General features: G+C 32.3%; 1 protein-coding gene across 1 annotated transcript; it reads left to right on the top strand.

The window, feature by feature from the left end:
* The first annotated feature begins 2,329 nt into the window (after positions 1-2,329).
* On the top strand, positions 2,330-8,113 carry LOAG_08031 (hypothetical protein). Its single transcript, XM_020447597.1, has 14 exons — positions 2,330-2,577; positions 2,814-2,922; positions 3,422-3,653; positions 3,879-4,027; positions 4,178-4,340; positions 4,428-4,570; positions 4,718-4,914; positions 5,212-5,433; positions 5,765-5,876; positions 5,992-6,146; positions 6,553-6,634; positions 6,826-6,938; positions 7,086-7,171; positions 7,572-8,113. Exons 1-14 carry the CDS (start codon positions 2,342-2,344, stop codon positions 7,727-7,729), a joined length of 2,157 nt encoding a protein of 718 aa, XP_020302189.1. The 5' UTR covers positions 2,330-2,341; the 3' UTR covers positions 7,730-8,113.
* The last annotated feature ends 5,317 nt before the right edge of the window (positions 8,114-13,430 follow it).

Here is a 13,430-nt window from a genome sequence, read left to right as displayed (position 1 = left end):
TTATCTGAAATATTATTACATGTAATATTATTATATTATTGATACATTATTGAAACTAAAATTACCGTGCCGATGAGAAAAAGCATTTTCAGTAGAATATTTTTTTTTGGAATAAAGCTATTCCTTATTCTTTACTGCAAGATAAAGCAAGATAAAAAAGCTATTCTTTACTGCAAGATAAAATATATTTTTCGCGTTCGGCAATTCATTACCAATATCGCGATTTCGCGGTCTCTATGAGCATATCTTATTTGGCAATGCTGTGACAAAAAAAAAGAAAAACTTGCTAAATGATTGACACATTTCAAAATTTCAAACAACTTATCATTTTCTTTCATTATTTCATTCTATTTTTCAAACTACCGCATGTCTTCTTGTTATTCCTTTTATGTTTTAAAACTATTTCACATGGCGGAAATGTCTTCGTTTTTATTAAAATCACTCATTCAACTCACATTATGATGCGAACAACTTTCCAGAAATTAAGCTAAATCCTTTTGCTGGAAACTAGACAATGCATAAAATTTCGAAATTCCTAAAAATTTTTTCAAAAATCTGGTGAACTAATTATCATCACATCACTCACTTCTTGGCTTCAGTCTAAAATTTGCAATGGCCCAAAGCTTCAGCGATCTGTAATGTCTCCTTTGCCATGCAAATTATCGCCTTTTCAATTACTGCCATGTGTAAATGGCTAAATAAGCTGTCATCACCAAGTTTGCCGGGTAATTTGATAATGGCTTTAAGCGACTTGACATGGTCCTCAAGTTATCCCATTTCTTCTTTAAGTTGGCGATTTTTCAGACTTATCTAATTAATTATCTCTGCTCAATGAGGTCCAACATCAGCTAGGCTTATCCCAGTATATATCATCTTACAACATTGTCTAGGGCATACCAGCCGATTTTACAAAAGTATAATGATGACTGAACACGCGGGAAAGCGTGTTACAACTAAATGATTATAAGGTAATAATTGAAAAACATGTGAAGTCGTAATTAAAATTTTAAATGGAAAACTTTGAATCTAAGTTGGAAAGTGGAGAATTGAATTTTGATGCGAAATTTGAAACCAAATTAAGAAACTGGTCCGTAAAACAATACATCTATAACCGTTAAAGTATTACAGATAATGTTAATTAAATCAAATTATGATTCACATAGTCTGTGAATTTGAAATAACCTTTTTGTTAATAAAATTCGAAATTGACTCGAACAATTGCATTATAAATTATATTAAAGCAACGATAATACTAGAAGGAATCGTGGATTAATATTCAGCGAATATTTAAGTGAATTATATTTTTGAAATTAATTTGTTCAATATTTACACATTCCAGTAATAATCGATAAGCGAGAATTATTGATTCTTTCCTGTCATCTATCAATAATGAAATTTCAATCAATAAGGAAGTAAATTTAGAAATAGTACAGACTTAAATACGAACAGTTATTGGATGAGAAAATTTCAGAGGGTGATTAATTTGCTCATTAACGTCAACAGAGCCCAAACTGTTATTGTTTGTTATCATTGCAATAACTCTTTTTCTTCGTCCATAAATAGAATAATTCGAAAGAAACTTAGGATTAACTACATCAGGACGGATAGAGAAAAGAGAGAGAGGGAGAGAAAGAGAAGGAAAGGAAGAGATTGGTCATTTCCTAATCATAATAATCTGATAGTACAATCGTGCTGATTATAGTGTTAATGTAATGATAGTAATTAAGGATGTCTAGAAGGTATCAGTTAAAATTATATTTCATAATAAGTATAACAGGACGTAAATATAGATGTTATTTTTCTTCTTCGATCAGAAATAGGATCATTAAGGGAGGTAAATAAAAGAACGGAGCAATGAAGGAGAGCATAAAGATTGATAAATATTAGGGGAAATATAATGCTGTTATAGATTGATAAAAGTGAAGAAGAAATGGAGGAAGCATTTGGTGTTACTTTTCCGTTCTATTGTGGCTAACTACCATTTCATGTCCCTTCACGCATTTATGGTTTTTTAGAGGAGTTGGTAACTTTCGATTTGCGAATTTTCAAATTATACCACTATTTACGTCCCTTTATAGTTGTCATGAAAATATTAATTGCCGTATCATATTAATTAAGACGCGACAAACACAGTTACTACCATTGCAATTTAATTATTATCACAACACTAATTGCTATCACAGCATTTGACAGTTACTATCATTAAACTATAATCAGTTATAATTGTGCTGCTATGATGGGGGAATGATCATGTAGAACGTTAGCTGATCAAATTTGTTCAGTTTTGTTTTTTTTTTCTCAGGTATTCAATCAAGTATTTAAACAAAATCAATTTTGAGAAATGGGGACAAAAAAAAATGGTGACAATAAATATGAAGGTTTCGAATCGAGGCATCAACAACAGCTGTTAGCAGCCGGTGTACCGAAGCATTTCTGGCGACGCTTACATGAAAAACTTGTCAACGAAATATTTGATGCGGGTGACTTCTTCCAAATTTTGGAAGAAATTAGCGAAGATGGCAAACATCATTACACAGTTATAGCACTGCAACAATTGAGAGTGGACGATCCCAACTGGTAAATGAGATTTAATCACATCTTGAACCATTTAGAGAGTTCAGTAACGAATAATTTCATACAAATGCTTTGCTTTTATTCTTTCTATAATGTTATCAGTTATTAAATGATGAGGTAAATTAATTGCACAATGAAAGTTATTTCTGCTTCAGATTCATCGTTAATTCAAAAATTCTAAGACAGAATTTTTATTCTTAAATTTGATATATTTATATTTCAGTTTCTGCTTTTTTCAGCATTTTTCTCATAGATCATGCATGGACTTTTCGACCACAAATTGTACGAAAACAATTGCATGAAATTCCTGGTCTTTTGGATCGGATTTGTAATGTTTTCAATATTGAAGTATGATGTCTTGCTTTTCATATCACTTAATAAGTCACTGGTAGTCTGAAATCAGGCAGAGGATTAAAATTCATCATCGGCCTTATCGAATATGATGAAAAAATCGTGTGCGGCTCAGATGCTTACCAGCTGCACCAAAAATCCAAGAACTTCCAAGATTCCTAAAAATTACCAGGTTTTGAAATCAAAAATATTAGTTTGCTAATGTACATTGAATTACTTTGTTGTATACGTAGGGCTATTTTGGAATAGGACGCCACAATTTGCATGTAACATGATCGGTAGAGCCGATTACTGCTTCACAGAAGTATAATTTGTTTGAGGGCTAAAGTCCCTTTTACAGTTCACTGTATTACTAGTACACTGAAAGTTCTTTTGATATCCAGTAAAAAGAGGGTATTTGGTGAACTAGCCACCATTGGAATCTTATATTTCATGTAAAGTGATGTATAATACACTGGGTTTAGCATCCTTTGTTTCTTCAAGTTATTCATTTGAGGAACAAGAAAGAAGTGCAGCAGAAAGTCATTCGGATTACGGTGGTAGTGGTGACGAAGCACAAATCCCAAGTGGATTGGAGTGGCAACCTGCTAGTAATCAGGAAGAAGGTATGGTAAAACCGATGAGTCATAGTGACAGTTTTAAAAAGCATACTGGTGGTAAATGTGATGGTGATGCCGGATCAGATGGCGCTAGACCTAATGATAGTGCTGGACCAAGTAATTATGAAGGTGAACCTTTTCATTTGCAGTTTTTGTAGGTATCAAGTGATATTCATGGGTTTTAATCCTAAGCGACATATCGATTCCACTGAGAAAAGGCTTATTGATTCAGTTTCTGGTCATAAATGGTGACAGGACAAAACAAATATGAACCGTTATGCGAATAGTTCTGACAAGGATTTAGCCTGCGCATCAAATTTTCTTGTGTAAAACTACTGCTATCTTTCTTTCCAGAACGTCGTAGTAGTCTTCCGGAAAGTATAACAGGTACCCCAATGTCGGGAAGTCTTACTACCGTCTCGGAGGAAGAACATCGAATAAATGAAGTTTTACATCATATGTGGCGCTATATCCACACCTATACAATGCGTTTTTTAGAAAAGGTATTCAAGATATTCAACAGTTTGCATCGTTTCAAATTCCATTTCTATCTGAGTTGCTTAGCTCTGATTTTCTTAGCAAATCTATGATTCTTGTTTCTGATGAACCTTACTAAAATTTGTTTAGATTAAAGACTTAACCCTTTTCTTCAGGAACCGGATGAGTGCGACATGCCGTTGTGGTATATGCCTGATGAGTTTGGTGTTCGTATTGGTCACAGCCACATGCCTAATTGTCGAATGGTACCTATCTTTCATATGCCAGAAAATATAGCTTACAATTTGTTATTTCCTATTCAGAATGTGGAAGTTGAAGGTAATTTATTAATTTTTGGTTAAAGAATGTGTTATTCACTATATTTTGTTAAAGTTCATCGACAGAAATGAAGCATCGATGTTGCAGGAACCATTACTCGTGATTATGTAGACACAATGATTACAAGAACTCATCCGGAATGGCGTCATATTTTAATGCATCCGTGGATTCCTGTAGATTTAACAGGCGCAAGGCTTGAACATATCGTTGCTCCAGATTCGCATTTCACAGTAAAGCCGTTTCATATTTTCGAAAAAAATACGTATATGGTATCTGGTTGAATGCAGAAAAAACTTATATGACATGATTGTGTTGACACATGCTTTCACAAACAGGATTTCAGTGGAATAGTTTACGTTATTCTCAATATATTTTAGCGTTGCCGTGTTCCTGACATTTTTCCATTAAATGCTTCGACTGTTGTTCCTGGCATTGATTTATCATTGAAGAAGATATATGTATTTGGCGATGACTTGCAACTTTTTTCAAATCTGAAAACAGTTGAAATTGTAAAGGTTGATTGCATCGAGGATGCTAATGTCATTTGGATGCGGAAGCATTTCAGTGATTACAAGTAATTTGCTTTCAAATTTTCTGTTAACAGTTCCAATGTTTTCGTTTAAGTTATGTTCTGATTTGTCACTTGTTCTATTTCGAATACTTTTAGATACTAATCCTTACTACAATTTTGGTTTTGGAGGTCAATCTAGGTGTAATGGGAAGATTTCATGACCGTAGAAATAATGCGTCAGTGAGGATAAGAACTACCGTCAAAAAACTGTATAACCGAATTGTAGTTCGTACTCCAGAAATAAATCAAAGTTTGGACTTTTTCGAAATCAGTTCCTAGGAGCAGAAACTTTGATTTCAGAGACTTGTTTGAGAAAAATCCGAAAGCTTTGGTGAATCAATTCCCTTACGATAGTGTGTTAACAGTGAAAGATCTGTTAACAGCGACAATACAATCAGTATATCGTGACAGTGTGATAGATTCAAAATTGATGCATTGGCAACCGTTGTGGTTCGAAACGACTTTCAATCTTGAAACCGAATTGCCACAGTTTGTAGCTTATTATCAACAGCGAGAACTTAAGTGCGATTTCCTTTTCCAGTTTTCTTTTTTTTTTTCATGTACCCTATGCAAATGAAAGATCTTGACCAATGCTGCAACATAATTTTTGTTTAAAAGTTTCGGACTACCCGAAGGACAGTTTTTTTTCGTGACATTCTGACAAACTAGTATCAATTTCAAAACTTAGCGCTATTCCTTTTTTACAAATACTGAAGGTCTAAAAAGAAGATAAAAAGAAGACTAGAAGCAGGCTGTCGTAATGCTTCATCTTAATAGAAATATGGTTATGTCTTCAAGCAGTCTAAGGACGTAGGTTACATTTCACAATTTATCATAATAGTAATTTATGTAGGAATATGGATAACACCTGGATAGTAAAACCATGGAATCTTGCACGAGGTCTGGATATACATGTGACTGACAATTTATCTTATATTATTCGCCTTATCGAAAGTGGGCCTAAGGTACATTTAAAGTAATAAATCGAACATAATGGTTTTATAGTTCAGTAGTAATTACAAATCGTAGTTACAGATATGTAACCAACTGATATATGAAGTGATTTCCTGATTTTTTAAGATTGCGTGCAAATATATTCATCGACCTGTCCTCGTTCGAAGACCTGACAACGGTAATATGGTGAAATTTGACTTGCGTTATATCATATTTTTGCGTTGCTTACGCCCACTAAAGCTGTTTTTGTACAAAAATTTTTGGGTACGATTTGCAATCAAGTAGGTTTTTCGGAATTGAATATTTGCTTAAAAATTATTTCTTTCTTTAGGATTTGACGAATGTATCTAATCAAGGTATAGGACTAAGAACTGTTAAGCATTCTCGTGGTTGCTTAGCCTTAAGAATGGTGTGCGTTCTTCGAGAGCCTCGAACAAGAAATTACTTTAAGTTGCAGAGCGGGGGCTAAGAAGTCCAAACAAGCGATACGTAATCAACTGGCGGTTTAAGCAGAGTAGTTATTTAGCTGCCATTTTGAGCATTCTTCAGGAATCCATGCGCTTTCGTGCTATATCTAAATATTCTTTGCGGTGAAAATAATGAGGCGTGTTATCATGAATTGTGTATATCATTTCAGTTTCTTCACAGTGATTTTTTCCTACTTGACGCACTTTAAATGATTTTCAGTGACTTTTCGCTTTCACAGTTGGATGACCGTGACACTCATTTTACAGTTTTCAATTATTCGGAGGATGATAAAGTTTTAAACGTAATTTGTTTTTGTTGTTCTTTACAGTCTCTTTATTCTAAAATTCCCATCTTTCTATCGAATGGAAACATTTACTGATTTGATTGCGATATAGATCCTTTTCATTGTGACTAGTTTTCTTGTTTTTCAATCTATCATAACATAGTGAATTGATTTTTGCATGCAAATTCATGTTTTCCATTTCATCTAAGATGGATTGCAAAGATTTTATCAACCAATGGGAGAAATTGTATGCTGTAAAATGGAGCGAAATACAAGGAAAAATCAATGAAGTGATCAAAGATGTGATTAAAACTGTATCGAAGTATAGTTATTCAGCAATATTTCTCAAATTCTGACAACCCAAAATAGAGGAAAAAATGAGAGAGTGGTACACGAGGAATATTTCTGCCTTTTACAGCTATTAGTATTTTTGAATCGATTATTCATAACACAAATTTTTTTTTTTCAGAGAAAAGCCTCCTCGTGGGATTGTCCCAAATGCACAGTCTCGAGCAATGTATGGAATGGATGTAATGTTGAAATGGGACTCTGATGGTTTGTTTTCTTCTTTACTAATTTTGGAAAAACACTTATGTAGCAAAGCATTAAAATATCATAATTTCGGGAACTTCGACTTTCTTTAAAGTCCCTTTTCTAAATTTTGGGAAGTTTGGTATTTTTCGATTTACAATACTTTTTTTCCTTGAAACTGGGCAGTTTTTAGTTCATTTATGTCTGCTCTTGGTTTTGACAAGCTTGCTACAGAAAATTAAAATAATTGGGACCAGAATTACCTTCTTAAATCTTTTTTTCTTTTTATAAGACTCATCGTTGTTTGATTTGACGTTCTGCTGATTATGTTAGTAATTTGGTTCTTGACATGATTAACTGGTTCCAGTTAACGTTTTCATATTTATACGCAGTCTTGCTAAAATCATGCATTTTATATTTCCAGATCTTGCTACACGCAAAATTTGTGTTTCGTTTATCGAAGGGAATTTCATGCCCGATTGCGACCGTGCTTGCACATTCGATGCGGATTTTGCAGATACAGCTTTTAATGCTCTTTTTACGGATAAAGACATCCCTGATATGTTGATGGAGCTGGTTTAATTTCTATTGCTATATACTTCTGAGTTGTCCAGTTTGCTTAACCTGGTGTCTATGTTGCACTTCTTTCTTTAAATCTATTATTAACTTGGGAAGAGCTCGATGAAGGGGCTGCATATTTCTTCTTAATCGGGACAGTTAATCACTTCTCATGTCGGAAGTTTTCGAAATATTTCATGTTTTGGTTCTCGTTTCAGACCAGAAAAACCAGTTCTGTCTCGAGTTCCGGTTAGTTTGGCAGATATTATACATTTTATTTATTTCGTTTCAGGCTTATAATATCCGTTTGTGTTATATAATTATTTGCTAACTTTAATCGTTCCTATCAAAATTCCTGCAAGATGTATATCGTCCTTGTGAGTCATTCCTCGAAGCATTATTTCCCAGATTCTTGAGTATTATTTCTATTTATATAATCAACTGTAAAAAACTTATTATAAGGCATAAATGCATCATTTTATTTATAAATTGTTTGACAGTCTTCATTGGATCTTGTACGAGAAACTCTTCAAAATCATGGATTTTCGATTTTTAATGTTAGAGGTAAATGAGACATTGTTAATTTTTACGATTTATGTGACTTATGCAGATTTCATTTCCTTGCCGTCAACTCCTGTTTTGAGTATTATAACTATTGCTGTGAATACCAAAAAAAGGAAATCAAATGACGTTGCGCCATACATTATGGTACACCAAATGTGAAATTCGCAGACTGCCATTATCCCAAGAACTATCAACATCACTGATGACAATGGATGAATAGTTACAATAAAATATTAGGAAAATGTTTCCTTTTAATAGATTATAATGGTAATTTAATATCATTATCACTGGTACACATCAGAAGATATGCTATGCGAAAGAGATAATCATATTGGCTGATTAACTTGTAGCTTTATCATGCTATGTTGTATTATATAAAAGAAATGAAGTATTTCCTCACTTCAAAAAGGTCGAATTTTATAGCATCCGTACAACTCAGTCACAGTTATGCAGTGCTACGAAAGAACTAATAGTAGATGTTTCATCGTTTGAATTTCGACAAATCGTTTCAGTAAATAAAACCAATGAGAAGTGTACTCATTCATTGAGTAATCTAATGTGAGATGATACCAGACAGTATCGATTCCATTTAATTTTTTTCCTTTAAATTAAGGAATTTCAACATTTTTTCGAGATACATGACAATGGATTTACTACTAAAACACCTTCTATTCATAGTTTTACATAAAGATAATTCATGAATTTAAGCTCTGAAATATAGTGAAGGAATAACAGATCGTTACAGTTTACCATTATTGCAATTTCTTTTTCTTTTTATAAATACCATTTTATGTTTTACAGATTGGCACCTTTCAGCCAGGATGTGAATGATAATATAATGCCAAAGCTGGATTTTTTCCCAACCATAACTTAGTATATATTTCCAATCATTTTATCATCAATTAATTGTTTTGGAGGAAGCTATCAACAGAGTTTAAATTTTCAAGGATTACATCGCACAAACTAGCACATGGTTTGGCTTTATTTTAACTTCCTAGTATGTATGCATCATGACCGCGGAACAACAAAGTCTAGGATTTATTTAATCTTCTCTTAACTTCCTAGTATACATCATGACCTCGGAACAAGAAAGGCTAGGATAACAAGTAATGGACGACAAAGAAAACTTTTATCATATCATTTTCCAACAAGTATAATCATGTTTGCATATTTTCTCGTTCAAACATTTCTGTGTATATTTTGATTACAAGGAAATAAATCTTCAACAAATTATTCCCATTCTGCTAGCTTGTAATTACTCTCTCTCTTTCTCCCTCCTACTTTCTTTTTGGATAATTATTCCTAAACTATTTGTCATAAGTCATCTTCTAAATTTTATCATCATAGTTAAATTTCTGAATGTTTCATAAGCGCTGAAGGGTTTTTCCATTTTTCTCACTTTTTATTTTTCATTTCATAAACGAAACATCTTTTATTAACTGATATTCCGTAATACGGTTCGTTAATTAATATTCATTAATTAATATCTCAATACATTTATCTCTTGATTTTTTTCCTCTTAATTTGTGATCACTGAGTGCGACAGGTGGGATTAGTTTGTTTCATTAATCAAACATTAAAGTATTGCCATGCAAAAATTACTAAAATGCAAATATTTTCATGCAATATCCACTTGAAATATTTCTTTAGAGAATTTGAACATTGAGCATAAACATATTGTGCTGAAAATTGGCATCGTTGAAAAGATTGCATGGTGTATGTATAAAACAAATTAGGTGGAAACCTGAAATTAATCCAGGTCATACAGTAAACATTCCATCTACCCTTCTTCTCTTCCTCCCTCTCTCCCCCTTTCTCTCTCCCTCTCTCTCTCTCTTCCTCTTTCTCTCCACTATTTCATCACAGCAAACATATCTAAATTATCATTTAAGCAATGAAAAAGAAAAATGAATAAAATTTTTTTCACTGTATTTCTTTCAAAACCTTTTAATATACATTATTTTAACTGAAACTATTAGCATTTGTAAATTTTAGGGAAAAATTTGAAAGATTTTGAAAAAAAATTTCAATTTGTAAAGATGATTCAAATGTTATTTTTATAGAAATTTAAACGTCCTGACCCGTTTTGTGAAACTTTAGTTTAGTTACTGGAAAAGGTACACATACAGATAGATAGATCGATAGATAGATGAATAGATAGACAGATAGATAGATAAATAGATAGACATGTTGTACATGTATCGCAATCATCACTGGTTGGTTGGTTCATTGGTAATGTTTAATGTTTTTAGACTTTCTCCGAAGGAAGAAGGCAAGTGACTGGGGTGACTTCTATTCATTTATTCTTCCTTTCTTCTTTCCTTCCTTTCATTCATTCATTCATTCATTCATTCATTCATTCATTCACCGATTCATTCACTCACTTATTCATTCATTCGTTCATCCCAGATTCCCTACATAACCCGATCGGTTGGTGGTTTATAGTGATCGCATTCTTCGATGATCGGTTGTTGGTGTCACAGGGATCGTTGCTCCTCCAATGTGCTTCCTATTTTAGTCTTCAACTATCGTAACGTTTCTACACCCTAATGAATCTGAGTTTTATGCTCAAAATTTTTTAATCTTTTTGTTTTGTTTTGCTGAAATTGAGCGAACGAAACTGTTATCTGATTATTACAACCGGTGCTACCAGATCATCAATATATCATGGCCAATCATGGGCCAAGTTATGGCCTTAGCCGAGAACTGGAAAGGAAAGTAAGCTATTTTTCTTCTAAGTATATTTTAGACACAAATATGCGGAAAAAAAATTCCATGAATGAAAAAATGTTTTCTGGTTATTGTCAGAAAATATTTCAAAATTTTTCCCATGAAATTCTTAACAAAAGAATCTAATTATCAAATATTCCATAAGAGATGAATGCATTCATGCCAATACCGTATACATCTTTCTCTGTCTTCTTGGATATGTTATATCAAAATGTTCAAATTTATAAAATCCAAAATTAATTCGGATTTGATGCATTACTTACTCACTGTGGTTACTGTTATTTTGATTTCCGTTGCTAGTGCGGTAGAAATTTCTCGGTAACAAATTTCTTTTATATTCAAGATATCTCAATATTACACATCAGCTTTCCACGTTATTTCAAATCGTACGTTACGCTTGCCAATTTAGTTTACCTAATTAGGATTGACATTTAATATCAAAAAAGTTTTGCAACAAGAAGAGCTTTTTGAACATGATATATTCACTAGTTTATCACTGCAATAACATTTTAAACCATATCCTTTCAGCAAAGTCATTTGAGGGTTGACCTTTGACCAGCTGATTACAATAATGCTAACACTGATATGCTACTCGATCATACTGTTTACTATCATCTGCCATTATTTTTTTATCTCCCTTCCATTTATTATAATCATTCTTGAATTATCCCGAATTCATCGGTATAAGGTTTGATTTAGCTTTAAATCTGTCCTGAATTCATCCCTATATATTTTAATTTATCCTTAAATTCACCTCAAACGAAGTGATGGATTTATCCATTGAATGAGAACAGTTAAACCAGCTATAATTTATTTACAGAAACTTTCTTTTAACATAAATTCTATGAGATTTCAAGAGCAATTTACATGGCTTTATGGCTTATGAAATATTTAAGCCATAAAATCAAAAAGTTGACAATTCGCACTTGAAGTTTGATAATATTTTGATGATATTGGCATCCCTGCTCTTTGGCCCTTTAAATTCCTTCTTGATTTGCAGGAGAATTTTTTGTGATATATGCAAATATTTGAATATCTCTTAATATTTGCTCATGCAAATCATTATTTATTGATTATTTTATAAATTTTGTAAATGAAATTGAACTCATATGTTTATTGTAAATTATCATTTGTCTATAGGAAATCATTCAGTTGTTATCATCCAATTGATGCAATGTTCCCATTAAGTAAATTTCCAATCAAAAACTAAATTAACATTTATCTATATAAGAGATGATCAACTGATTTAAAACACTCGTGATGTAAATTTCCAAGCCAAAAAATTAATCTGAAATATGGTAATTTACTAGTCAGAAAACTAGAATTAACCTGGATTGGGCGGAAAAAATTTTTCTTCTGACCGACACGCTGTGGTTAATAAAAGAAATATAAATACATCAGTTTCGAAATAATTACAATTGATTTGGCAGGCTAAGAATAGGTGACCCTTTGTAGTGTGTCTCGCCGCTCACCTTAAATCTCTCGTCAAGGTTAATTTTACCACTTCTTCAACCGATCCATCCTCATTTCTCAACTATGTTGCTCAATTTACTGTCACATTTTCAGCAATAATACATTGTACAAATTTCTTCAAATCACCAAATACACACAAAATTTGACAAAGAGGGTAAAGAAATGAAGAAAGGGAAGAAAGAGAAAGGTCAAAACTATTAGCCTGAAAGTTTAAATGAACAAATTGTAATTTTAATTTAGTTTTACCTTTAAAAGTTAAAGGTCTGAAGGAAGAAGAAAAAAAACATAGGACTGATATGAAAAGATAACTTTATCAATATAACAAACATGTTATGTTTTTTAGGAGGGAGTAAATATGGGAACTGGTAACAGAAAGTATGTAATACTTAAAGAATGAATTCACCTCCCAATCAATTTGTAAACATTTCTCATTTTTCAACATGAAAGAAAGGAAAATTAAATATTTCTTTGGAGATTATTTTTCTTTTTCATTGTAAAAGGAAGTTAAGTTTAGTTCTATTTCTTTCTTCCCTCTCCCGGTCCACCATCTCTGTTGCCTTTTTGTAAGTAATTCATGGAAATGAAAAACTCGAAGTAATTTTGAATCCATTCTTAACCACCTAATATTACTTGTTTACAAATACTCTCATATTAAAATCAATGAGGTATAGTTTACAGTTGGAAATGATAAACCTTTTTATTTCAGCAATTTATGATTTGATGCTAATTTATTTCATTTTCATATTTAAATGGAAAGCAAAAAAAAAATGCTATAGCACATAGCATATAATGACAACAAATATCGTTAAAAAAAGAGAGAAAAAAAGGGAGGAAAAGGAAAACCATGAATGGAAAATAATATTCAGATTATTATAAATCAATTTATAAAAAAAAATGTAATTTGAAAGTGAAGTATCGAGCAAAGAAAGAGAGAGAGAGAGGGAGAGAGAAGAGAGAG

Source organism: Loa loa (assembly GCF_000183805.2).
Source record: "Loa loa unplaced genomic scaffold supercont3.22, whole genome shotgun sequence".
Classification (NCBI taxonomy): Eukaryota; Metazoa; Nematoda; class Chromadorea; order Rhabditida; family Onchocercidae; genus Loa; species Loa loa.
Note: the sequence above shows the minus strand (reverse complement) of the source record. Positions and strands in the feature narration are given on the sequence as shown.

Coding starts and splice junctions, on each gene's coding strand:
- LOAG_08031 (XM_020447597.1), top strand. CDS start 2,342: ATGGGGACAAAAAAAAATGGTGACAATAAATATGAAGGTTTCGAATCG. Junction 3,654..3,878: donor TGGACCAAGTAATTATGAAG/GTGAACCTTTTC, acceptor CTTTCTTTCCAG/AACGTCGTAGTAGTCTTCCG. Junction 4,915..5,211: donor AAGCATTTCAGTGATTACAA/GTAATTTGCTTT, acceptor CTTTGATTTCAG/AGACTTGTTTGAGAAAAATC.